The sequence below is a fragment of the Lontra canadensis genome, unplaced genomic scaffold, assembly GCF_010015895.1.
Source record: "Lontra canadensis isolate GAN:19392208 unplaced genomic scaffold, GSC_riverotter_1.0 scaffold84, whole genome shotgun sequence".
In the NCBI taxonomy this organism is placed as follows: domain Eukaryota; kingdom Metazoa; phylum Chordata; class Mammalia; order Carnivora; family Mustelidae; genus Lontra; species Lontra canadensis.
Genome location: NW_022631078.1, coordinates 5,024,846 through 5,051,852, shown reverse-complemented (window position 1 = coordinate 5,051,852; position 27,007 = coordinate 5,024,846). Strand labels below are relative to the sequence as shown.

The following is a 27,007-nucleotide window of genomic DNA, read 5'->3' as shown; positions in this document are numbered from 1 at the left end:
CGATATTACACCACAGAAATGAAAAGATGATATGAAACAAGTGATATATTCTTTGCCCAGCATTATTTTCCCCATTTACTTAACGTAAATATTCCGCTTCAACCACCATGAGGCCGTGGTCTGTCTCGCGCACTGCTGTCAGCCCAGCGCTCGGCATGCGGCAGGGTGGACTGCCAGCGTCAAGAGATGTGCCACTGCAGCAGGGACTGCTTCTGCCTGAAGAAGCCAAGGGTGGCTCACAGAGACCACATTTCAGGCAGATCATTTCAGGGAGGAGAGGAAGAGGTCTGCACCAACATGCACATGAGGGTCGGCGGGGTCCTGGAGGTTGAACTTGGAGTCGCAGGTGTGGGCCTTATGGAGAGGTTCTTCATGTGCCCTGCTACAGAATCTGGTTGCATTCTATACCTCCAGGCACACTCGAGGGCTGTCGCAGTCTTTTAGAGCGGGAGTGGGAAAGAGGACACGTCAGGTCGTTACCTTTCCAGACAACCAGGGACATGGAGGAAATACGACGAGTCTGTCGAGTGTATCTGGGGAAAGGGGTAGTGTCCCAGGGTCTCCACTGCCACACATACTGCAGATGCCAAACACAGCCGCACTTGAAAGCACTTATTTGCTGAGAATTGGTGGAGTAAGGAAGCAGCCAGATGCTGGTTAGGACAGTTTTCCCCAAACTTGCATAACTGTACATTTGCCTGGTGCCACACTAGACCTTCTGAATCCCTTTCCAGGAATGTCTGGGAATCCCTGTATTTAAGCAGGCATGTACGTAACATATAATATCATACGTGTGAGTAATTATAAATCCTATCACGTTATCATGTCATCCGGAAGTACTAGACCAGCCACAGCTTGTGGAATCCTTATTCAGAAGTTGCCTTAATGCTTTCGAGAGGAGAGGTCAGTTCAGGTTGTAGAAAGTGACGGCTCTCTGGTACATTTTATGAACATAGGCAGTTCCTTTTAATGTGTGAATGAGACTTTCAGGGTACAGAGAAATATGGTTTAGAAATTTGACTTGTCAGTGTCATTATTCTAAAATGTATCCAATTTTGATAAAAAAAATTAGGATACTTTCTAAAACAAAATACTTTTTTTCCTTTCTTTGATGTTTTAAAAAAAAAAGATTTATGTATTTATTTGGAGGGCGGGAGACAGTGTGTCCGCACGTGTGGGCCCTCCTGAGCAGGGGGCGGGACAGAGGGAGAGGGAGAGAGAATGTCAAGCAGACCCCTTGCTGAGAGCAGAATCCAACACCTGGCTTGATCTCATGACCTGAGATCATGACCTGAGCCAAAATCAAGAGTCAGATGCTTCATCAGCTGAGCCACCCAGTTGACCCCTTTGATAAATGTCTTTTTGGCACCTTATTTTGTAACTATTTTTTTTCTTCAGATGGGCCTTAGGTGTACAGACCCAAATAGCCATAGCCCCAGAGGCCTCCATTCGTGACACAGTCATCATAGGTTTGTGCCTGTCCCTTTCAGTTATGTTTCATCCTTATTTTATTTATTAATAATACACTGGACACCAGGGAGCTCACAACCAGTTCAGGACTTGTATATCAATAATGCTTAGGTCTGTCCTTTGCTTCCCAGCCTCCACTCCACAGAGGGAAACACAGTTCTTAGCTTTCTGGATCACCATCTGAAGACGAAATGCAAAGATTTTTGTTTTTTCGTAAGTTTTTTAATCCCCGTTTTCTCCCTCCCTTTCAGAGTTTGGAGCCTCTTCCACCTAATGGACCTGATTTCGGCGCATTAGGAGAGGAAGCTGAGTTTGTTGAAGTTGAACCTGAAGCCAAACAGGAGATTCTTGAAAACAAAGATGTGAGTTTCTGCCGAAGGGCTTTATGCGGTTCCTGCTGGAGCCATTTGCTTCCCCAGACCCCCAGGGAGACCGAAGGATTGACCTGTCCCATTGCCTTCATTTAAGAAGACCTGGTAGCCAGCTACATTTTAGAAAGGCTGGTGACTTTTAAAAAGTAGCTTCTGGTTTTAGAGTAATTGTTTATTTATTTATTTATTTTTTTGAGATTTTATTTATTTGACAGAAAGCGAGATTGCAAGTAGGCAGAGAGGCGGGCAAAAGGGGAGGGGGAAGCAGGCCCCCTGCTGAGCAGAGAGCCGATATGGGGCTCAATCCCAGGACCCTGAGATCATGACCTGAGCCGAAGGCAGAGGCTTAACCCACTGAGCTACCCAGGCGCTCCAGAAATCATCTCTCTATGTGGGAAGTTTAAACAAATGTATTTTTGTATTTATGTTATAAGAAAAGAAGCATTTCAAGGACATACTCAAGTTATAATTAAGTGTATACTGTGTCCAGAAGAAAGAATGAAACTTTTCCTAAACTTTGTTGCCTTTGAAATTTAAATCCAGCGGAAAGAAGTGTAAGCAGATTTTCAGGGACTGTGTAGTTAAGGTCTTCTGCAGTCTTCTGATTACTTTCAGATATGCATTTCCCTAATATTCCCTGTTATCCCTGCTTTATTTTTCTCTGTTACTCATTACCATCCACTAAGCTCCATTGAGTCAGGAATTTTGTCCTGGTCACTGCTGTGTCCTCAGTGTTTAGAATGACGCCTGGTGTTAGGTGATCGGTACGTTGTTGAATGAATGAATGAAGTAAGTAAGGTTTTATGACAGTGAAGTAAGAGGCTCTGAGCCAGCATTTATCGTGCTTACTGATACGCGCACAAGCTCTCTAGCAAGATGCACAGTTATTAAATTGGGGGTCACAGCTTCGGCCTGGGGCCAGTGCTCTGGGCGCATGCTGGGAAGGCTGCCCGGGGCCTCTGTGGTCTGCTTGGAATGAGGACTGTTGTGGTCCTTGGTCATCCAGCTACAGAACCCTTGGAAGCTCAGGCACAGGAAATACAGACCTGGCAAAGGATAAGTTCGGGTAACCAGATTTCTAAAAGGCCGGAAAATAAATAAAGTCTGGAATTAAGTATGGATTATTGAACTTAAAAAAAATCCTTGAATTAACTTTCAGACGTTTGTCTTTAGCCTTGACGCCTGCTCTCTTGTCCCGCATCGTACTTAATAGTCCGTGTCCCTGCAAAAGAATGAACCTGGAGCACTTTCCTCCACCATACACAAAACATTAACTCAGAATGCACTAAGGACTGAAATGAGTCCTGAAGCCGTTAAAGTCCTAGAGTAGGGCACAGGCAGTAATGTCTCTGACGTCAGCCGTAATGGCTCTTTTCCAGATAGATCCCCTGAAGCAGGAGAAACAAAAGCAAACTAAACTCTTGGGACTGCATCAAGTTAAAAAGCTTCTGTGCAGCAAAGGAAACAGTCAACAAACCTAAAAGGCAACCTAGGGAACGGGAGAGGATATTTGCAAATGACGTCTCCAATAACGCATTAGTGTCCAAAATACATAAAGAAATTACACGACTTAACACCAAGAAAACAAATAATCCAATTAGAAAATGGGCAGAAGACAGGTATAGACAGTTCTCCGAAGAAGACATACAGATGGCCGATGGACGTAAGAAAGATGCTCCACATCACTCATCATTATGTAACTGCAGATCAGAGCCACGGTGAGCTGTCACCTCACACCTGTCAGAACGGCTAAAATCAACAACATGAGAAACAACAGGTGCTGGCAAGGTTGCAGAGAAAGGAGAGCCCTTGTGCACTGTGGGCGGGAGTGCAGGCTGGTGCAGCCACTGTGGAACACGGTGTGGAGGGTCGTCAAAGTTAGAATTGCCCTGTGATCCGGTAGTTCCACTGCTGGTGTTTCCTCAGAGAATATGAAAACTGTAATTGGAAAAGATTGCACCGCGTGTCGCAGCATTCTCTGCAGTGGCCAAACTGGAAGCCCCCAAGTGTCCGTGGACTGACGAATGGAGAAAGATGTGGTGTAGATGTGTAATGGAGCGCTCCTCGGTCTCGAAAAAGAACGAAATCGTGCCGTTGGCAGTGACATGGACGGAGCTGAGAGTGGGATGCTGAGTGCAATCAGTCGGAGAAAGACAAACACCGTATGATTTCACTCATATGCTGAACTTAAGAAACAAAACATGTGGACAAAGAAAAAAAGACAAAGCGAGAACAGAGAACAAACTGGTGGTCACCACCAGAGAGGCCGGTGGGGGGTGGAGGGAGCAGGTGACGGGGCGGAAGGGTGCACTTGTCCTGATGAGCGCAGGGTAAGGTGCAGAACCGTGGGCTCACTGTGTTGTACACCTGAAACTGAAAACACTGTGTTAAACAAAAAATAAAAACAGAAAGACCAGCACTTAAAACCTAAAAAAAATCATAATCCATGTCCCTTCGTCACACTTAGGTGGTTGTGCAACACGTTCATTTTGATGGACTTGGAAGAACAAAAGATGATATCATCATATGTGAAATTGGAGACGTTTTTAAGGCGAAAAACCTGATTGAGGCAAGTAGTCTCCCTGCTTGGCATTGTTTGTCGTTCCCTTCTGAAGAACCTACCGATCTCGCATCCCAAAGCCCTGAGCTCCCACCCCGAGCCTCTCTGCACATGACCTTCCCTCCTACCCTGAAGGGATCCTCAGTGCCCCCGAGCCGAGCCCCCCCGCCCCTGTGTCCTGGTGCCTCCCGCAAACCTAACCTGTGTTTGCTTCCGCCCTTCCCTCCAGCCTCTCTTGCCGCGGAGGCTGGTCCTGCTGTGTGTTCTTCACAAATGCCCAAGCACGGACCCAAGTCGGTTGCTTGCTGAGTCCCTCTCTGCATGCTCTCGTGTTTGGCCATTCTCATTTTAGAGAGAATTGCTAGTTTTTAAAAAAAAAATTAAAGTAATATATAAGCACAATCTTAAAAAAGCATCTAGCCATCTGGTGTTAGAGAGGGCACTGTACTGCAAGGTAGGCACGTCCCTCCCCCGCCAGCCTCAGTCTCCCTCCCTGGTGGGTCCTCGGGCTGGCGCTCCTGTGCAGTGTGAGTAGCCCATGTGTAGACCCGATAACTCCATTCCGCACATTTTCCTGCCTCTTTCATTTTTGGTACTTTATGGAGATCTGTTCACATTAACACGTTTAAAGTTCTCGCCCACCTGTCCGGTGAAATACTCCGTGCCCTTGTTTTCATGGGGGCTTTTTCCCCGTGAATGAGATCGAGCGCTTTTCCCAGGCTTACTAGCCGTGCAAGTATCTTGTGAATTACCTGTTGGTGTCTCCCATTTCCCATTGGAGTGTTAGGCTTTTATTAATTTGTAAGAGCTCCTGGCATAGGACAGAAGTGATCTCTGTCACCGACACGGAATACATTTGTCTTGTTCTGTTGTCTTTCGAGGTTGTTTACATCTACTCTCTTTCTCAGCATTTTCTCTCCCCCTGATTTCCACCAATCCCACGCTCTCCTGGGCTGCCTGCCCCTCTCCCCATGTTCACATTAGGCTGCACCGTCAGCTTCTCTCCCGTGACCGTCCTTACGTGGTGCTTTTCTATGAGGATCGTCCCCCAGAGGCTCTCACCCACAGCCTTAGTCTCACTACAGCCTGTGCCGTAGGCCCCTCCATTTCTACTTCTCGCCAGGCCTCCGGGTTGAGCTTTGGCCGCGAATGTGCCCCTGCCTCATGGGATCTCTGCAGACACCTCCGGCCCTGTGTGGCTAGAACAGAGCTCATCGTCCCTGACTTCTCTGATGCTACCCAGAGGCGCTTAGCCCAGAGCGGAAAATTGTTTCCGCCTCCTCTCTCTCCTGCCCTCCATCCAGTCAGTGACCGTCCTCGGGCTCCACGTGTGACATGTGTAGTCTGTCCTCCCCCGACACCATGACCCGTGCTTGACAGTTTCCCCCTCAGCTCCCGGGGCTTCTGTGAGCAGCTTCTCCTGCCTCCCTCCGCCACTTTTGCTTTCTCCATGTTCATCCACACCATCGTTGTCTCTGCTGAGGAAATTCTACCCTGGCTGTCCCGTACTAGAAACTCCAGAGTGACTCCCCTGTTCCTGCCGGACAAGCTGTAAACCATGCATATTAGGAGTCCTGCCCCACTCTGCTCCCTGAGAGCCTTTCCTGCGCTGTCCTTCTGCCTGTCTGTCCAGCAGGAAAGGACCCCTGGCATCAGAAGGCACTACTGTCAACGCTGGAGAGAGAAAAAGCAGCAGAGTGTGGGTTAGGAAATGGGAGCAACACAAAAAGGCACAAACGACATGGTGTCTCCTGCGCCAAACACAACCACTGTAACAAAGGGTCATCCCCTCTGCGAGGGCTCCTGCCGGGCGGGGAGCATCTTGACGCGTTTTGTTTGTTTCTGTGAAAGATTGTGTTAATGCACCTGCTTCCTGTCCTTGCCCACGGTTTGTGCTTCCAAAGAGGGCCTCGCTGTTGCTTCCTGAGTGCTCGTCCGTCCCTTCACCTTTCCGGGCTCTGTGGGGCTTCTTGGTGACTGAGCAGCAGCGCTGAACCCCCGGCCTGATCAGCCGGCCACCAGCTGCGTTGCTGTCCTAGACGAAGACCTTCTCTCGTGCTCTCTCGCAGGTGATGCGGAAATCTCACGAAGCCCGTGAAAAGCTGCTTCGCCTGGGAATATTCAGACAAGTGGATGTTTTGATCGATACGTGTCAAGGTACCTGCCATCGCGTGGTGTCTCTCTCTACCCTTCCCATCCGTGCGGCAGGTCACAAAAGCTGAACGTGTGGCCAGACATGGCGCCTGGAGGGTTACGAAGCGTGGAGGTCTCAGTAGTTCACTGTGCCTGGTTAGGGGTGACTGGACTTTTTCTTTTTCCAGTGTCAGGCTGAGGGGCGACAGGTGAACTGTGCAGATGCTATGATCTGAACCAGTGGTTGGTGCACATTCTAGGAGGGCTCCAAGGGAGGGAGCCGGGCTTCATTGGGATAGCCCCGCCCTGCCCAGGTCCCCGCCTGGGTCCCTTCGGGCTCTCGGCAGACGGGCTCCATCAGCACGTGTGCTTTCAGCCGGAGGGCACCAGGCATAAGATTTCTCTTTTTGGTGTTTGCTCGTTTGCTTGTTTGCTTGTTTGTTGTTCGACTTTGCACAAGTCAGCTGGCCTAGTTGACAGGTGCTCGGACTGATGGCACCTGCTGCGGGCGGGCCCTGTGCTGGGTACCAGGGAGGGACCAGCATCGAGCAAGGCATAGGCTGCTTCCCATGGGGGCTTCTGTTCCAGCAGAGCAGGGTCGGGGGCGGTGGGGCTGGGGGGGACAGCCAGCCTTTCCTGCCCCCTCCGAGAGGGCAGCGACGCAGCTCTGCTGGGCGGAGCTCTGGTAAGCATGTGGGTGTGCAGGATCCCACAGAAGCCTCGCCAGAACCTGGGGAAGTGATGGGCGTTATTTTAGAACAGGTGTTTGCCAGCTGGGGAAACCGAGGCTCGGTGTTTAACTTGCTGCAGGCCAGACACGTAAGTGACAGAAGTGGCCTGTCCACGACTCGGGAGTGCTTTCCTGGGAGGCATGTCTTGTTGGCGGCGTTTCCTCTTGGCGCTCTCCTGTCTGCCGTCCCCTGGGGGGGGCTTCTGTGGGGTGCCTTGTTCTGGCGGCGGCTGGAATTACCGGGAAACTGGGCAGAAAAAATGGTTGGGAGCTGAAGTACAGCTCTGCATGATTCTGTGGTGCGAGTGCCTGCCGTCATCCATCCGTCAGACCCGCTAGAGTGTACGGCAGCGAGGATGACCTGAGCAGATCCCACATGATCCCTCCCGAGGCCTCACTGGGGTTCGTGACTTGGGACAAACGTTACCACGTTAATGCAAGATGATCGCAGATGGAAATGTGTGTGTCTGTGGGGAGGCTCTGTGGGAATGCTCTATACTTTGTGCTCGATTTTTCTATAAACCTAAAGCTGTTCTCAACAGTAAAGCCTATTAACTAAATTTTTAAAAAAATGGTGCCAGGGCTCTGGCCTGGGCTGAGCCTGAGCATCAAGGAGCCGGGGTTGAGATCACTTCCCACGTGCGGCCGCTGCCCCACCAGGGCTATGGGGTCGGCCCTGCCTCTCTAGGAGAGCCCCCCCCCACCGTCCTTTGCAGAGCTCCACCGTGCCCTCCAGCACTTTGGGGCCCCTGGGGGGTGCCGAGGCAGCTGCTGCAGACTCGGGCCCTGGTAGCTCCCGCTACCAGGTAGCTCCCGCTCCCCTGGCTCGCGGGAGGACAGGGGCAATCACCTCTTAGCTGGTGTTGGTGTTTCTTGCTTCTCTTTCAGGGTTCCTAGGGTCCCTCTTGTCCCAGGGCTTCTGTGTTTTAGCGGCAGTCGAGTTGCAGCCCCAAGTATTCTCAGGGACTCCCTAGGAGGAGAACAAATGCCCTTGCAGACAGCGGGCGCTTAAACCACCCCGCTGGCGGCCGCTCCCTGCCGCAGAGGCCTGCTGGTTCGCCCTCTTCCGCCGCGGGAGCTAGAAGCCGGTGTTCACGTGCAGAGGTGTATTGTGATGTTGTGGGAGGGTGTTCTTGGACTTCGGAGTAGAGGGTGTGTTTGTCAGATGAAATGAACCTCCAAGTGGCTTTTTGTCTTTTTTTAGCAGTGGGACCTAAAATAAAACTGCACGCTCCAGCCGTCTTACTGGTTGATGTTTTTTGTGCGCGTAGGTGATGGTGCCCTTCCAAACGGCCTAGATGTCACCTTTGAAGTAACCGAACTGAGGAGACTGACGGGCAGCTATAACACCATGGTTGGGAACAACGAAGGCAGCATGGTATGATCTGCTTCCTCCTGGCGGAGCTTGCGATGACGAGCTCTTAAAACGTCGCTGTGCTCAAACCGACGGTCGTTTGGAGACTCTCTCCCACACCGTCATCCGTGTAGGCTAGCACGCGGTTGCTCACCGGCCTCCCCAGAACTGATGAGAGCATGTTTTACTTTTCATTTAATTTAAATTCCCGCGGCCACGGGAATTTAACTCCTCCAGTGTTAGAGGAGTTTCGGGTACACAGCAGAGCGAGTCCCTACTTCCACACGTCACCCAGGGCTCATCACAACAAGCGTCCCCGGCCCCCGCCCCCAGCTGCCTCCCCTGCTTCACTCCATCCCAACTGTGGTGTGTTTCAGATTGTTTGAAAACAAAGATACCATCAGTGGTTGATTAGGAGTGGTTTGGAGAATGTTTGTATTACGTTTCTTATTCAGATGCCCTTGAATTCCAAATCTGTTGATTTTCCTGGCTTTGCAGTCGGCAAGCGAGCCTGCCCCACGCCTTGCGGTGCATGTGTGTGCGCGCACGCGTGCGTGTGTGTAGGGCAGGATGTCCACTCAGCAAAGGCATGTTTTAGAGAGTAGAAGCAGTGACGGAGGGAAGGCCAGACCCATAGTCCGCAGTTCTGTCCTGCGTTTATGAGGCTCCTTTGCCAGCAAAGTCTTTCTTCACACTTATCCTTCCTACCATGTGAACCGCCGCTGTTTTTCTGTTCTTCCTAGGTGCTTGGCCTCAAACTCCCTAATCTTCTAGGCCGTGCAGAAAAGGTGACTTTTCAGTTTTCGTATGGAACCAAAGAGACTTCGTATGGCCTGTCCTTCTTCAAACCACGGCCCGGACACTTCGAGAGAAAGTAGGAAGCCAAACAGACCGTTGAGCACAGTGGCCTGGTTCTGAGTTACAGTAGACGCATCGGTTGTGAAAAGACACTTGGCTGGACCAGCTGGCTGTCGTGTGTCGTCACAGCGTGCTGTAGCTTTCCTTGTGACAATGAGCCCCAGAAGTGTATTCTATTTTATTTTATTTATTTATTTGTCAGAGAGACAGATGGCAGAGTGGCAGGCAGAGGCAGAGAGAGAAGCAGGCTCCCCACTGAGCAAGGAGCCCGATGCAGGACTTGATCCCAGGACCCTAGGATCACGACCCGAGCCGGAGGCAGCGGCTCAACCCACTGAGCCGCTCAGGCGTCCCATAAGTTTATTTTTAGATCTGTTAATTGAAATGTGTATGAGTTATAATCACTGTTGCAGCATCTAAAGCTCTGTCCTGTTGTCTCCTAGTTTCTCTGTAAACTTATATAAAGTTACCGGCCAGTTCCCCTGGAGCTCGCTTCGGGAGACAGACAGAGGAGTGTCCGCCGAGTACAGCGTGAGTGGCCTTTCGTCCTTCCCGTTGTGCCTCTGAGTGTGAACAAGGCAGCTCCTTCGCTGATTGCCTGAGTCAGCAAGCGGAGGTGGGCCCAGGCGGGCAGGCCTGTCTGCGATCTGGAGCCTGGAGCGCGGGCCTTATGGCCGGGGTCACCCTCTGCCCTTTGCCCCACTGTGGGTTCCTTCCGGGCTGGGCGCCTCTCCACAGGCCGCGTGCAGACTACCAGGGCCAGAGGGTCACTCTGCTTCACAGTGGCTGCTCTGCTCCCGCTCCCTGCAATGCCGTGTGTCTGTCCTTCCTCGTGTGTGCTGAGGTTGATAGTTCTGGTAGCCAGCAAGGTCGCTCCGCAGTGACTGGAAGCTTTCCTCATTGGTTGGCACTTGCGTACGCCCAGCAGGATCTGACGTAATGCAGCGGATGGAATTCCTGCCATTTGACCACCGTTTGGCCTTATGGTGACACCTGCCCTCCCTCCCTTCCTCTCTACACCGTGCGGCCTGCTTCCCTCCTGTTCTGGGCCGTGGTTCATGAGGGGCGGCCCGGACACGCCATATAACAGTAGTTCCCCAGGCACGGCCTGCAGGCCAGCTGCATGGCCTCACCCGGGAACTGGTTAGAAATGCAAGTTCCTGGGCCCTGCCTGCCTGCTGAACCAGCGTCTTGGGGAGCACACCTGGCATGTTCTTTGCATCCACGCCCTGGCACCAGGGGCATGGAGCCCCCAGCACGGGGGGGATGGCTTGGGGATGCGATGTGAGGACTCCCAGTTCCATTTTCGGTTCTCCGTGTGCCCCCCTCTGCTCATCTGCCGGGAGTAGCCCTCAGTGCCTTCCCGCCCCAAGTAGGATGGGGCCCACCCGACTGGCACTACCCTCCCAGCCCCTCCGCCAGCAGCTCTCCGGAGGCCATCGGCAGTGAGCCCTGGTGTGCGGGCTCCTCCCCATCTTTCTGCCATATGCCCCTTTTATCACTGTTTTCTAAGTCTTTTTTAAAGAGCAGATCTTTGGAGATCTAGAGCTAGCTGGTTTAGCCCCAGGGCGTCACAGAGGTGCAAGCCATCTCTGCTGGAAGAGACCGTGGGAGAGGTTCATGGAGGAGGAGAAAGGGGGATGGGAGGGACAGAGGACTGGGAGCTGGTGGCCCTAGGCTTGAGAGATGAGCCCCTGGAGGAAAATGGTACCATCTGGCCCCGTCCCATCCTTGTGACCAAGAACACTGAGACATGTGTCTCCTCTGGGTGGCCAGTTTCTCCTTAAGGGCCGCCTGTGGGGAAGGAAGCAATGGTTTAGGCCACCGTGCACCTTTCTCAGGCATTTGGGGGAGTAGCTGGGTCTCGAGTGGCCCTCCGTGCGGAAATGGCAGGCAGGCAAGAAAGACCGCCCCCGTCGGGTGACCTGGCTTCCATGTAGGAGTCCCGTCGTCATCGTACTTCCTGAGGCCACCAGCCAGTGTTCACAGTTGCGGAGCAACCCTAGTGTGTCTCTGTGATAGGGACCTGAGAGGGGCGGGCCTGACTGCGGGGCCAAAGGGTCGGGGCAGGAGGCAGGTGCTGCTTGTCCTGGGGTCACGTGACTCGGGCTTCTGGCTGCAGGAAGGATGCCCTTCACTCATGAGCACCGTCATCTCCTCCCTCTTCCCCGGGGCCTGATGTGGGTCTCTACTGTCACCCATCCTGAGTTTGGACCTGGGACTGGGTGGCGTCGGGCAAGTATCAGGTCCTAGAGCCGGGAAAGCAGCCTGTGGGTTACAGAGCTCTGCGCTGGTCACCCGTCTCCTCGCCCTGAGACTGTCGCTTTGAGCAGGATCGTAGCTTTCTCCCCTCCTGCTTCCCTCCCTCCGTTCCCCGCCTTCCCTTTCCCTCCTTCCCGCCCACCATAAAAAAAAAATGTATCTTGGGCATTTAATTGGAATAAGATTTCTATGCCTTGTTCTGAAGCCTGATTGGGGATGACTCCCCGTGGGTACAGCACAGAAAGGCTTATCGTCTCCTTGTGTCCTTGCAGTTTCCCATATGGAAGACCAGCCACACCGTCAAGTGGGAGGGCGTGTGGCGGGAGCTGGGCTGCCTCTCCAGGACGGCGTCCTTCGCTGTCCGGAAGGAAAGCGGGCACTCGCTGAAGTCATCTCTCTCGGTAAGCGTCTGACTACATAGTTCGACGCGTTGGGAGAACAGCCTTTGCCAGCAGTGGGATGGACCCAGCAGGGGTGGGATGGACCCAGCAGGGTCACGGGCTGGGCGGCTGCCGGTGGCTTTGTGAGTTTCTGGGCACGCGCCCCATCTTACTCTGTGGAAGCATCGTCAGTGGAGATGGGAAGACGTGCTTGAAGCCGGCGGGGTTCACTTAGGTCAGGGTCAAGCTCCTTGAGAGCATGGGCCCAGTGACAGGTCGTCAGCTCCCAGCCAGTGACCGTGATTTATCTGCCCCAGCCTCTTCGTTCCCTCACCTGTGAGCTACCTTCCCAGAGGGCTTTTCAGAAAGGGAAGTGCTGTGTGGGGGAGGGGCTGGGCACGGCCTGTGGTCAGCGCCCAGGCGGTGTGTCTTCTTACCTGACCTACCTGACGTTTCTTTCAGCACGCGATGGTCATCGACTCGCGGAACTCCTCCATCTTGCCCAGGAGAGGGGCTCTGCTGAAAGTTAACCAGGTAGGACTCCTTCACCTGCGTGCGACCTGCTGGCTCCGTGACCCGGGGCGGGAGAGAGTCCCGCACGGCACGCACATTTTCTATCTTAAATGCGTTCCTTTAATTATTCTAGATTATTCTAATTATTCGAGATTGTTCTAGAATGGCTTGCAGGGGTGTCGGTCCCATGAGGGTCCTGGCTCTGGAATGGCTCCATGTAGTGCAGTGGTCTGCCCCCACAGAGCGGAGGAGGGAGAAGGGGGGAGGAAGGGGAGGAAGGAGAGGAAGGGAAGGGAGGAAGGCGGGGAGGAAGGTTGAGAGTCGGCTAAACGAACCCCTTGGTCACCGGTAAGGCAGCACCTCCAGGCAGAGGGGCTAACTCGTGTGCCATAGGGTCCCCGGGGTGGAGACCGGCTAGGGGCGGGGCACAGAGGTGCTCTGTCAGCCCCATCTTCAGGATCGCAGGACCAGTTAAAAATCAGATTTTTGTATCGAATGTGCCCAATTGTGCAAGATTGGCTAATTCTTTTTTTCCAACACCGAGTAGGCCACGCAAGCCGTATCACGCGGCAGAATGTTCCCGTGGCCAGTGTCTCTCACCCACAATGGAAGTAACATATATTCTGCGTGGTCTGTGTGTTTGAGGACGCTGTGTGTATGTCAGTCCCCTGGGACCATCTAGAACGACTAGAGTGACAACCCGAACGGAGCCATTTCCTGCTTTTCTAAAAACAGAAAACAACAAAATTAAGTAGTACTTGGAGTGACGTGGTTTTGGAGCTGGTGTAGTGAGTCTCTCTGCTCTGTTTCAACATGGGGATCGCTTGCCGACAGGAGCTGGCTGGCTACACCGGAGGGGACGTGAGTTTCATAAAGGAAGATTTTGAGCTTCAGTTGAATAAACAACTTATATTCGATTCGGTGAGTATCCAGAGAGAGAAAGCACCCTCCAGCGGGGAAGCCCGGAACGTTAGTGCCTAAAACTGAAGTGCTCAATCTTTTCAGTTTAGCCAGAACGGAGGATACTCTGGGGAGAAGTGATCGCTTTTCTCTTCAAGAGGAACCTGTCGGTCATTTTACGTGGGACCCCAGGAGAGCCCTTTCCCCATTTGTCATCTCGGGGCCATTGTGGAAACGTGTCTGGAGGCCAGAGGAATGCACGTCCTTTCCCTCTGAGGTCCCTTCCATAGAAATTCTGAGTCTTCACCTTATTTTGCTGAGTCTACAGGGCTCTGGGAGCTTCTGGGAATTTCTTTTTAAATCTTTAATCCAGTTTGGTTTGGTTTCTCCTGATGTGCTCAGGAATGAGGAGTAAGTGACCTGATTCTCACGGAGGCACAGGAGCCCCTGGCTCGTTCTCCAGGCCTCCCAGAGCCGGGGTGACTGGGGACAACTCTCTTGCCCCACCACGACACACACACCACCTGTGCCCTTCTCTACCACAAAACTTGGGGTGAGGAGTGAGTTTTAATGAAATGGTACACGCGTCGACTTCTAACGTCACTTGTCACTGGTCCCATTCAGTCCTGGCATCATCACTCCTTGACTCTGGTTCCTGCCTCTCCCCCACCATTGCTGGTCCAGAGGCTCCCACGTTGTTCAGTCGTCGAGCTCCTCCCGATCCCCTCCCCGGCCCTCGCCACCCTGCTCGATGCTGTCCTCTGGACTCCATCATGACTGTATCCTCCTCCCACGTGTCCGCTTCCCCTTCGCGGGGTCCTTTCGCGGCTTGCCACACTCCCACCGTGCGAGCGTCTCCCCTCGATTCTCGTGGAGGTGGCCTGCGCTGCCTCTCTCCCTGGAGGATCTCGCCCCCCGTGGCTGCAGCTCCCGTCCGTGTGCCACGCTCCCAGAGCTCGGCGCAGCTCTCCTCGGCGCCAGAGTCCTGTGCTGCCCGGCGTTTCCACTCTGTTCCTCGGGGACACGTCAAATTCAGTGTGTCTGAAACCAACTGTGACTTCCCTCGCGCATCCATACCCTGCGCCCGGGCTCCAATTCCACTGGCTTGCACGGCTGTTCCGCCAGCTGCCCTTGACCCCCGGAACTGCTCGGAGGGGTCCTCACTCTGAAGGCCGCCAAGTGCCCGGGCTTGCATCTTCTGTCACTCAGACCCCACGCTGCGTTTTCTCACCTTGCTGGTGATGTCCCTTTCTGGTGCACGTCTGCTCCCCCTTCCCCTCCCGCCGCAGACATGCTGGTCTCCGAGGTGCAGGCCTTCGCAATACCGCTCTGCCGCGTGCAGCTGGGGTTACTGGCCTCGCACACAGTCTTGGGTCTCGTCTCTCTCCCCCTCTCCCTGTGCTTTGGCTCTGCTAAACTCCTTCTCGTTTCCCGAAAGGACGAGCCTCTCCTACTTCCAGGCACTTGTACTTTGTCCTCTGCTGGCTCTAGGTCCCCTCCTTCCCCTGTTCGCTGGCCCCGCGTTCCCGGCCTTTTTAAGACTTCGGCATCGGCGTGCCTCCTGTAGAACTCCTCTGACCTCCCAGACCAAGATCGGGGTTCCTGCATGTCCTTCCAGTCCCTGTGCTCTTTGGGAACCACCCACCTCCCTGTCTGCCCCCTACATCTCCGTCCACTGTCCGGTCCTGTCTGGGCGTGAGCCCTGCCTCAGTCAGTAAAACACGGTTCCCGCTCCCTCACGTTCTGGTAAAGGGAGACCCACGAGCAAGCTTGTGTGTGCACAGTTGAGCAGGTGGCAAGTGGTAGGAAGACGCTAAAAGAAAGTGAAGAGGAAGTGGCCCAGAGGGGTTGCGGGTCTACTGCAGACAGTCGGGGAAGGCATCTTGATGGGGCGGCGCAGCCCGGAACCCAGTCAGGGAGCCCGAGGTGGGCTGTCCGGGCAGCAGCTACAGCTCGTTCCCGGATGATCCGGGGGGCTGCCCTGACCGGACAGAGTAAGGAGAGGGACAGTTTAAGGTGGGACCAGATGGCAGAGAGCTTGGGGCCCCTGGTTGAAACTGGTCTCTGTTCGGAGGCAGGCCCAGTGTGGCGTTACCATTGGGGCCAGTGGTGGGGGCACCTGGAGGGAAGCAGGAAGGGCTACAGGCCGCTCTCAGGCCTGCTGAGGATCTGGGGCTACGGGACAGTGTTGTTGCCCCCGGCTGGAAGGTGTGCATCTCCCCCTGTGCTCAGCCTCACTCCGTGTGGAAGCGGGGGGCTGCCCTGCGTTGGAATGGAAGCCGCGGAAGCCCTGCCTTGCCCGGGCGTGGGGCTGGGTGTGTGCTCGTGTTTGCTGTATCTTCATGGGAAATTTGAAGTCTCAGGTTTTAAAAATATCCACGAAACACCATCAACCGCAGCTCCTCAGCCACACGATCCCCCGTTCCCAGCCTGTAACCCCTGCGCTCTGACCTAGGGCTCTGCACCAGAGGGCCTGCAGCCAGACCTCAGTGTGCTGGCCGGCCGCGGGGCAGGAGCGCCCAAGAACACGGCTGTCTGCTTGTGTCTCCGCAGGTTTTCTCAGCATCTCTCTGGGGCGGGATGTTGGTGCCCATCGGCGAGAAACCGTCCAGTATTGCAGACAGGTGAGGAGGGGCCAGTGAGTGGGTGACATGCTTATGCTCACCTTTGGCTCTTTTGGGTTGTTTCCTTATAACTTATTTTAGAGAAGCTTCACTGTTTAGGAGAGCGGATATTTCAAATTGTACTTCAGTTTTTCTGTTGCAGGTAACTTCAAAATATCCAACATACTTCATACTTATGTGTTTTGCTTTTTTGAGGGAGGGAATTAACTTCATAATGTGGAAAATCTTACATTCCCTCTTGAGCATGAAGGAATACAGTTCACATGCATCGCAGAAATATAGAGAAACATTTAAGGAAGTAAAAAAAAATCCTGCTCAATGAGAAGCAGAGGTAATATTTGGGACGATTTCCTTTGAGTCTATTATTTGTGGCTTTGTGCACGTGCATACGTGTAAATTTATACACACGTCTGTATCAAGTTGTTGATGTACTGTAATCTGCATACACTTTTGTGTTCTCTCTGCTTTTGATTTTTTTAGTTTTTTTTTTAAAGATTTTATTTATTCACTTGAGAGACAGAGATCACAAGTAGGCAGAGAGGCAGGCAGAGAGAGAGGAGGAAGCAGGCTCCCCGCTGAGCAGAGAGCCCGATGTGGGGCTCGATCCCAGGACCCTGAGATCATGACCCGAGCTGAAGGCAGAGGCTTTAACCCACTGAGCCACCCAGGTGCCCCTGATTTTTTTTTAATTTTTTAAAATTTTGTTTTAAAGATTTTATTTTTAAAGTGATCTCTGCATCTAGTGTGGGGCTCGAACCCACAACCCTGAGATCAAGAGTCACACGCTCTACCCGCTGAGCCAGCCAGGCGCCCCTTTGTTTTCCTTGCCTTTTAAAAGGTTTTGAAGAAATAAAGAGTAAACCCATTCAGCAAGTCATGAGAAATTGTTCAAAAGCAACATTTTAATTTTTCATTATTTGCATATAAGTAACCCTAGAAGCTTGACTCTGTCACGTTTTGTACTTTATTTTCTGAGGGGAGATTCCTGAATGTGGAAGTGCTGTCCCAATATGAACGTTTTTTTAAAGCTTATCAAGATGTTGAGGGAGACTACTTTTTAGAAAACCTGTAGTAATTTATGCTCTTATCAGCAGAGGATGAAATCGTGTTTGTTGGCTTTGAAATACTAATAATTGTTCTTGAGGGCAAGAAACTTTTTCTTTTAACCTTGCATTAATTAAAATGTTTTAGTTTAAACTAGTTTAGTTTAGCCTCATTCATGGGAGATGGTTTGTAAGTATAAAAATGTTTAATTTTTAAGTTCTAGGATCTAACACTTTCACCTCGAAGAATTTAATTTGCAGAAATACATTTATAAACACACAGAGGTTCATGTACAAGGATATCCATCGTAGCCCCGTCGAGAAGAGCAGGAATTTGAAAACTGCTGACACAGGGTTATTAAATTCAAACACAGGCATTCAGAGAGACTGTAATGATGAGCGAGAACAAGGTAGACATCTACGAGTTAAAACTGTTACGTGCTCACGTTGAGCGACTTGCTTTTGCACCTGGCAGAAGCTCCCCTGCGCTTGTCTGTGTTTGCATGGATGGCCCTGAGGGGTCTAGAAGGTCGGCCACCAACCCAGTGATAGCCGTCCACTCTGGAGATGGGCAGGAGGTGGGCAGATGAGGGAAGGGGGCGAGGACTTCTTTTTGTGCTTCCTGGATCATTTTAATCACTTCCAAAGAATATTGTGTGATTTATCATTTTTTTAAAAAAGTAAATGGAGCTTGCTGTTTGTTTCCATAATGTTAACAGGGCGTTTAGAAAGGCATCGCTTCGAAATCCCAAATGTTAAAAAACACATTTATAGACTTTTAAACTCGGGTTCAGATGAATACATTCATCGAGGCTTTATGTGGTTAGAAAATGGGAGAAATAGTGCCCTATTCCCCCCCGCGCTGTTGTGGGAGTGTGGACTGCTCCCTGCAGCCAGCTGTGGCATCGGCCAGGGGGCACCACTGGGGGGCAGCCCCACTGGAAAGTATACACCACTTCCCTTGTCATTTGACTTCATTATTCAGTACTCAGCATGGCCTAGGGTCGACTTCCAGTAAGGTGTTAGGTTTCACAGAAAGGGGATGGGCTTTCTAAGTAATTGTTAGTTTATGCCTTTAATTTTGTTCACATACCCTTTTTGAGAGTGTGATAACCCAGTCATTAGGAATACACAAGGAATTCATTTTTTTTTTTTTTTAAAGATTTTATTTATTTATTTGACAGAGAGAGATCACAAGCAGGCAGAGAGGCAGGCAGAGAGAGAGGAGGAAGCAGGCTCCCCGCCGAGCAGAGAGCCCGATGCGGGGCTCGATCCCAGGACTCTGAGATCATGACCTGAGCCGAAGGCAGCGGCTTAACCCACTGAGCCACCCAGGCGCCCCGGAATTCATTTTTTAATTGTAATATTTTTTTTTCTAATTATATGCTCACTGTAGAAAATAAAAAAAAACATTTAGAGTAACAGTAATTCTATTTTGGTCTGTTTTCTTCTAGTATTATTTTCCTCTTTTTGTAAAATCAGAATCATACTGTTAAATAATTTTTATCTTGCCTTTTTTTAACTTAAAATTGCGTGTGAACATATCGGAGGCCGTTTTATAACAGAGCTGTTACATAATGAATTCTCACGGACGGCGGATAATCCTCCTTTGTAGTAGACAGTCCGCATGTCCCTCTTTTCTAAAGAAGGGTCTTTAGTTTTGTCTTTTCTGTCACTTATATCCCCAGAAGCTTGAAGTGTTTAGATTGTGGTTTAGATTTTTATGAAAGTCCCCTTACTCCAATGCCTCCTCCCAGTCCTTAAAAGTTCTGCTGTGGGACAGTGTCGGCGACAGCCCAGTACCAAACATGAACCTCACTTGTGTGTTTTCTGCACTTTCACCGTATTTTGTAGTTTCCACCTGGTGGTTTTCTTCTGACCTCTGCCATTCCGTTGTAGGTTTTACCTCGGAGGACCAACCAGTGTGCGCGGGTTTAGCATGCACAGCGTGGGGCCGCAGAGCGAAGGTGAGTCTTTCCCCAAAAGCCCGCGACGCCAAGATGAGGGTCACATCTCATTTGTGAAAGCGTGGACCCTAGACCCTTGCACAGCAGAGTGGGGAGAAGGTCAGGGGCGCCTACCAGAAGCCTCACCAGTAACATAAACAGTAAACACGGATTTTGTAGGTTGTGCGGGTCATACTGTGTTCTCATGATGAGGGGGGCTGGCGAGAACAAAGTGTGGTTAAAAAAACCAGAAGGAGAAAACACATTTGCAGAACCGGGCTGATGGAAAGCTCGTGTGTAAGTGGGCTTGCCTGGTTCCCAGCGTCCTAGTCCAGGGTAGCTATGCGTGTTTCAGTTACCACAGTGGCAGACATCATGTTTCACCCCCATGGAATTGGCACCTAAGGCTGTACTTACCACATAGCAGGCGTGGACAGATACCTGTCAAGGGAACTGTAGAAAAATGAAAAAAATAGATCCAAGCAAAGAGTGCCCGGCTCCGACCCGTGACCTCACTGCCCGGCAGGAGCAGTGCGGGAGCGTTTGCTGTTTAAGCAGGCTCGCCTCTGCGCTCGAGTTTGGTACCTTCCTGGCCGCGTCCTGACCTGCTTCTCCCACCGCCCTCAGTAACGCACACGACAGAGATTTTTACGGGATTGAGTGCTCCATCATCTTTAATGACCATTTATTTCATCTTCTTGAGCTCCTGTAACTTTGCTGGATTAATAGATGGGTGGTGAGGGCAGCTGTAGGTGTACAGAAAAGTTGGGCTGAAATCACCTGAGTTTCCGTGGATGCCGTCCGAGTATCCTCCGTGATTGGCGTCCTCCGTTAGGCCCGCTCGTTGTTGCTGTGAGCCGGTATCGGCGTGTGACTACTGAGTGCACCCACGGTTCCTGCTCTGGCTCTCTGTGCTCTGCGGTTCCATGCGGCCTAGACCCACTATGCCAGCACCTTCCCGATTCTCCGGCCGCCCTACCCGCCGTGCTCCATGGACTCCTCCCTCCCGCCCCCGCCCCCTGCCTGACAACCCCAAGCTGCTTCCTCTCCCCTCGGTCCTGCCTTTGCCAGAGTATCACATAGCTGGAACCCTACGGTATGTGCCCCTTTCAGATGGCCTCCCTGAGCAGCAGGCGTGTAAGGTTCGTCCTCACATGTCAGCAGGAGGGCTCTTGTTTCTAGATCGCTGAACGACACTCCGTCGCGTGACTGTGCTGCTCTCTGCTTACCCATGCACCTCCCAGGGAAGGCCGTCTCGGTTGTGGACATCCAGTTTTTGGCAGTCACGAGTAAGGCGGATACAAACATTCACGTGCGAGTTTTTGTTTGGACATAAAGTTTCAGCTCATTTGGGGAACCGGAAGTTAGAGTGGTTGCTGGATCGCATGATTAAGTTGTATGATCTTTGTAGGAAATTGCCAGGCCATCTTCCAAAATGGCCATACCGTTGTGCATTCCCGCCAGCAGCAAATCGGAGAGAGAAAAATTCTGTCATTTTCCATGGCTGCATGTTTCATCTTGTTGCCAGAGTGGCCTCTTTTTAAACCAAATCCCAAGTGTCTGACATTTAGGCTTTCTCTTTCCTTATGATTATAAAACAGTGTTTCTGAATAACCTGTGCTCATCTCTAAGTTTTACTTTATAACATAACGTTCTAGATGCGGAATCCCTAGATCAAAGGGTTTGCAAGGTTTTAAAGCTTTATGTTGTTGTCTGGAAAGCCTGTTTCAATCATCCCTGTTTCCTGGATCCCTTTCTGACACTTCACATTCTATCCGAGGCATTTCCACATGTTCTTAAAATCTTCCAGAACATCATTTAAATGTTTGCACGCCATTCCATTATAAAATATCCTACCCTGATTTTCTGAACTATTTTTTTGAACATCTCTGTTGGCTCCATTTTATAATGACTGCCGGCTGCATAAATTTTTGTATGTAACACACATTTCTTGTCATTTGTTTTTAGGGTGCTTTTTTAGTATGTCATTTACTTTTTAAGAGAAGTAACGTCTTAGGGATAGTTTTGTTCTTTTTTCTTTGTAAGGAAGTAGTATACAGTGACTGTGGAAGTGTAGGAGTCTGCCACGTGCCTGAAAATTAAAACGCGACGATGGTCCACTTAGTACCGTGCTAGGCCATCGGTAAGACACTACGGGCAGGAGCGTAAATTACATCCCTTTTCGTGGAAGCAGTTTGACCGTGTGTATCAGGAGCCTGACATACATGAGCACAATAACAACAGCTCCAGGCTGCATGCTAGAAACCCAAAGGCCCATCAGCGTAGAACGGGCAAATAAATAGTGGCATCTTCACACCGTGGACTGTTCCGTAGTGAGCGGGTGAACGAGGTTAGAGCTGAACATGGCACGAACGCGCGTCAGAAACGTGCAGGACCAGCAACAGCAAGGCCAGCCCCAGAGGAGGCGTCAGGTGCGACTGGGCCCACATGAAGTTTTGAGACGGGCGAGAATGATCCGTGCTGCTGGCCAGCAGGGGAGGGGTCAGCAAGGAGAGCAGAGTCTTTGGGGCTGCGTGTGCCCGAGTCTCAGTCTGGTGCTCGCTGTGCAGATGTGTGGTGTGTGTAGGGAAGTGTACCGAGCAGTGTACTTAGGACGTGCATGCTTTTCCGTATGTAGATTATACTGCAGGACAAGGTTTTAAATGTGTGTGTGCAAGGAGACTTATGACAGACTGACGAACGCGTACAAGAAATTAGACACCAGTGTGACAGTAGACAGGATTAGGGAAGTGTGGTACCCGTGGAGTGATTCAGGCATCTCGGTCACACTTCCAGGGACACCTGGGCTCGGTTCTAGCGTCTGCCTTCGGCTCGGGTCATGATCCCGGGGTCCTGGGATGGAGTTCTACATTGGGCTCCTTGCTCAGCGGGGAGCCTGCTTCCCCCTCTGCCTGCTGCTCCCCCTGCTTGTGCTTGGTCTCTCTCTCTCTGACAAATAAATGAATAAAATCTTTAAAAGAAAATTCAAATCACATTTCCAAATAATAGAAGATATTAGATGACGGTGTTTATGACATAAGAAGCTATTAAACCAGCTCCTTTAAAGCGGGACTAGAGTATATATCCACGTATGTACATATGCGATGACTCACACTTTTTTATTCTCAGTTATCATCACACTTCACTGGATGAGAGGCACCAGGATGTTAGCTGATGATCTCCGAATAGGAGAAATTGAAGGATACTTTCCTTTTTTTCTACTTTCCTTCACTTACCAGATTTCCTACAATGAGTGTATTGCTTTCATGACCAGAGTAAAATAATTATTTTATCTAATAAGATTATTTAAAAGGTCTGTGGTTCCTGGGAAATGAAAAGCAAACATAGTTGACCTCCTGTTACTTGTCCATTTTTATTCCCTCTAGAACTTTGGTACTAAAACAGGGACTGAGGAGACAGCTGATCTTGAGGTGAACAAGCAGGTTATTCCTTGAGGTCAGTCTTGGAGAAAACTCACTTTTCTTCCTAATGAGCCATCATTTTGTATTAGCGAATACAAAGACGCTTTGTAAATATTATTTTGCAACAAAGTACAAAATATTCAGGGCTATTTTATTTTCTTGTTGCTTCAATGTCATCGCTATTCATAGTTAAAATGGACCAGATAGGAGCATTTCTTAAAGAAATAATTCATTTATATACTCTCAGCAGATAGTCTCATTGAATTTTGTCAAAAAGTAACCTTTTGCAAAAACAGATAAATCCTAAGTGGTCATGAACTTTCAAAAATGAACCTTTTCCCTGGACGCATTGAGGGCGGACGCTGCTTCCTTACCCGGCGGGCAGTAGACATTCTGTGCCTTTTGATGAGTAGTGTGTACAGAGCTTTCCAGAAACTGCAGAGGCCCATTCTGCGTGCTGCCTCCTGTCTCGTGGCCCTGAAGTGGTTGCCGAGGACGCCATCTGATCGGCCAGGCGGCCGCGATCTGGTCCTCCGCAGTCGTGGACGGGGACGTCCGTGAGCTCACCTGGTTCATCCCAGCCGTTTTACAGTCCTAATAAATTTCTGACGTCCTTCTTTTACAAGCTACACTAGCATTTTTCTTTCCAGTGAAAGTTTATGAAACAAGCCAGGTGAAAAAGAAAGACTTCAAAGTGAGGCTGACCCCGGGAGTTAGATGGGCCCCCCTCGCGGAGCCCGGGCACGGTGTGATCCACTCACGGCCCACGTCTCACTGGTGGAGCGTGTTGGACTCGCGTGTGGTTCCAAATCCACGAGCCTCTGTCTTATTCTGCACCTGTTCCCTGACTAGGTGACTACCTGGGTGGAGAAGCTTACTGGGCCGGCGGCCTGCACGTGTACACGCCCCTGCCCTTCCGGCCCGGCCAGGGCGGCTTCGGGGAGCTGTTCAGAACGCACTTCTTCCTCAACGCCGGCAACCTGTGCAACCTCAACTACGGTAAGGCCCAGGCTGCCCCGACACCATCCGGCGCTCTTGGCCTCGTGTTCCCAGCGTGGCGCCCGAGCAGCTGCCCGCTGGTTAGATGACGGTGTCGTTACAATCAGAGAACGGGCCTCCCTTTCTCCGACAGCGCCTGATAAGGGGAGCAAAGTTGTTGAATGAAACACACATGAGAAAGCGCCATCAGAGGCGGTCTTGCAAAATCTGCTTACTCGCTCACATGGCAGACATGTCTGTCTGGGCCGCCTGCTCGCCGCTGGCCGTTATGACCCCCGAGCTGAGTTGGGTTTGCCTCTCCCTCAAGGGGCTCGGGGCTGGAGGAGAGTCACGGCCGACGCCTCCAGCCAGGGGGACTTGAAGAGGTATCTGGAGTGCTGTGCAAAAGACGAGGGCCCTAGCCTGCGGCGTGGAGCGGGGCTTCCCGGGTGGCCGGACACGGGAGAAATGCCATTCTAGGCAGAGGGGACAGAATAGGCCAGGCCCAGAGATGGCTTCTGGCGCACTGAGTGGGAAGTCAGCTCCCCAGCCCTCCCTTGATTTTGGTCCTAATCCCCCTTCATGGATTCTCCTTGAATGTCCAGGCCTGGCTTTAAATACCCCCAAAGGCCACACAGCAAGGCAGAGAGCCAGGGCTTGTGTGAGGACAGCTCTGCAAGGGGCTCCGCACTCTTGGTCACATCCTCTTCTCTCTCTCCAGGGGAGGGCCCCAAGGCTCACATCCGGAAGCTGGCCGAGTGCATCCGCTGGTCTTACGGTGCCGGGATCGTCCTCAGGCTCGGCAACATCGCCCGGCTGGAGCTGAATTACTGTGTCCCCATGGGCGTGCAGAAGGGGGACAGGTAGGTGCTAGGGGTTCTTCTCCCAGGTGCATTGCACCGTCTGGCAATTCCGTTTTGTTGCAGACATGGTTAATCGTTTTATCGGTGGCTTTAAGAATCCAGGTTGGAGGAGAAATGGAATAGTCTGCAAAATCATGAAAGCACGTTGTTCTCCGTTGGGTTTTTCTCCATCCAGTTTGGAGGAAAAATGTGACGTGTTCCCCTACCTCATTGCCCTCACTGTCACCAAGTCATGGGGGCCCCTCCCCAGGTCCGGTCGGAGGAATCGAGGAGGCATTATGGATCCTGCTTGTTAAAAATGGAATGAGGTATTTCTGATGGGTGACTTTACAGGCCAGGAACTCAGAGTTGGAGGGGACAAGGCTTTGCTCCTGGCCACAGAGGTCTCATTCCCCAGAGCCTTCTCTTGGGAGCAGAGGAACCTGCCAGCCTGGCCTTTCTCCCCCAGTCCTCTTACTGAGCAAGATTTGCGAAATATGGCCTGAGGTCATTTACAGTTACAGAAATTCCATTTCTTGGTTTATCTGGCATCCATTGGATACATTTTGAGAAATGCGGAAGCAGTGTCTCAGTCCGTATCAGGTGGGGCCGCCCTAACAGAACACCGCACACTGGGGGCCCGACCTGCAGACGTGTGTGTCTCACGGTTCTGGAGGCTCCAAGTCCGGGACCAGAGTCCCAGCCAGTTCGGTTCCTGGTGAGGGCTCTCTTCCCACTTCTTTCCGTATCCTTACCTGGCGAAGAGAGAGTGAGCTAGCTCTCCCATGTCTCTTCTGATAAGGACCGGGACCCCACCGTGGGGACCCCGCCTTCATAACATCATCTGAATCTAATGAACCCCTAGAGGCCTTACCTCTGAGTACTCATGGTCAGGGCTTTCACGGGCGAGTTCTGGGGGCACGTCAGCATTCTGCCGTTCGCAGTGTCTGTGTTCTCCCTCGTTATTTTCACGCTAATGCATTCAGGGCTATAGGCTATATTTCTTTCCTTTTGGCGTTCTGTCTACACTTACGTGGCCACCAAGCGGTGGTGCTGGCTGAGTCACAGCCCGAGTCTCAAGCGTGACGTTGGAGTTTGTCCTCGCTGAAAGAACAGTGCTGCTTCTCCTCCCGCCGTCTCCTGCTTCGGTGTGGTAGGTGGTGGTGCCTTTTACCGAGTAGCTGCTTCAGCGGGCTTTTAAGGAAGCACCAGCTCTTAGGTGCGGCTCGGGAATCTGTCGTCCAAAATCCTTAGGGTGACGCAGTCCCTGGCACGTGCCCCTCTTTCTAGCCAGGAGGCTGATTCTGGCCGCCGGGCTGCCCTGGCTCCCAGTGACGTCCGCGCCACCGCCCCCAGCCGCTACTCTGATCGCCGTTGACTCCCCTTGACCCCACGCCTGTTCTCCGCACAGAGCCAGAGCTGAAAAGGGTCTGGGTGCACGGACTGTCTGTGCGGGAGCCCAGCTGTCCACGCGGTGTCTCAGCTCAGCCGCTCTGTGGCTGTGTGACCCAGGGCAAGTGACTCAACCCCTCTGGGTCTCGGTTTTCTTGCCCAGAGAATGGGCACTCATGACCGTGCCTGAATGAACCCTCGCGCGGGAAGCCCTTAGAACGGTGCGCGGCGTTTTGTCCATAGATGTTGGTGCCTGCTCGTGTTGTGGCTCCTGGCGGACTCACTGGGGCCCTTTTCACTAAGGAAGCCAAGCGCATTCCCTTCGGAGACATTGTCCCTCCGCTTCTGCATTGGCTGCCCCTGGCTGCGTTTCAGATGCGCCACAGAGGGGATGTCATTTCCCGATTTCAGAGATAATGAAATGTGAAAACGGGCATTTTTCTCCTAGAGCAAAGTTTGCACATTAGGTAACTTTGTAGCAGATTCCGCACACGTTTACAGTCCCCGGTAAGTGAGCAGAGTTTGGGAGGCTGCGTTCTGTGAGGCCGTGTTCCCACCGCAGGAGACAGTGTGGGTCTCCCTGGCCCACCCCACTGGGTGCTAAGTGGGAGCACCAGAGGGGCGGTGTCTCCAGGGTGAAGTCAGGTGTGGGTGCCGAAGCCCCAGGAACAGGCGCTTCTCAAATCATAATGTGCCCCTGGCTCCGCGGGGGCGCTCTGGGAAAGGCAGACCCTCCCGGGTGCGGGGTGACCTGCAGACACCACAGTCCTGTTGGGCTCCTCGGGGAGGCTGATGCTTGTGGACCAGCCACCCTCGGAGGGAGACTGACCCGTGTCCCTTCTGAGAGCAGTTACAGCGTTCTGGGGAGGGACGGCGATCATTCACATTGACTGAATGCGTGCCTCGTGTGAGGCCCCCAGCTAAGTCCTTGACGCCGTTCTGGAAGCCTCCCAGCCGCTCCGTGGAGGGGAAGGTGTCCCCTCGCGCAGACGAGGACGGCAGCCTCGGCGGGTCCGTGGTCAGCTCAGCAGCAGGACCAGGCCTGCCTGAGGCCGGACCTTGTGCCTTTGCCTCCGCACCAAAACCACGCGAGCACCGAGCACCAGCACCAGCACCTCCCTCTCCTGAGAGCCCGGACGTGGGAATGCGGTGCTCCTCGCAGCCCCACGCTGCTTTTTCTGTGCCTCGGGCGTTAACTGCAGAAAGAGAAAAGTCATCTCCTCCGTGCT

General features: G+C 52.1%; 1 protein-coding gene and 1 non-coding gene across 2 annotated transcripts in view; one reads left to right on the top strand and one right to left on the bottom strand.

Moving 5' to 3' along the window:
• Positions 1-27,007, top strand: part of SAMM50 (SAMM50 sorting and assembly machinery component) — a 32,865-nt gene that overhangs the window by 2,895 nt on the left and 2,963 nt on the right. The window contains exons 2-14 of the mRNA XM_032882818.1: positions 1,722-1,832; positions 4,309-4,410; positions 6,471-6,558; positions 8,536-8,642; positions 9,362-9,492; positions 9,920-10,007; positions 12,011-12,139; positions 12,581-12,652; positions 13,466-13,552; positions 16,085-16,155; positions 19,098-19,165; positions 23,419-23,565; positions 24,266-24,407. Of these exons, the coding sequence (XP_032738709.1) occupies positions 1,722-1,832; positions 4,309-4,410; positions 6,471-6,558; positions 8,536-8,642; positions 9,362-9,492; positions 9,920-10,007; positions 12,011-12,139; positions 12,581-12,652; positions 13,466-13,552; positions 16,085-16,155; positions 19,098-19,165; positions 23,419-23,565; positions 24,266-24,407 (1,343 nt within the window). The remainder of the gene's footprint in view (positions 1-1,721; positions 1,833-4,308; positions 4,411-6,470; positions 6,559-8,535; positions 8,643-9,361; positions 9,493-9,919; positions 10,008-12,010; positions 12,140-12,580; positions 12,653-13,465; positions 13,553-16,084; positions 16,156-19,097; positions 19,166-23,418; positions 23,566-24,265; positions 24,408-27,007) is intronic.
• On the bottom strand, positions 16,892-16,964 carry TRNAK-CUU. The gene has a single exon. It is a non-coding gene; the product is annotated as a tRNA-Lys (tRNA).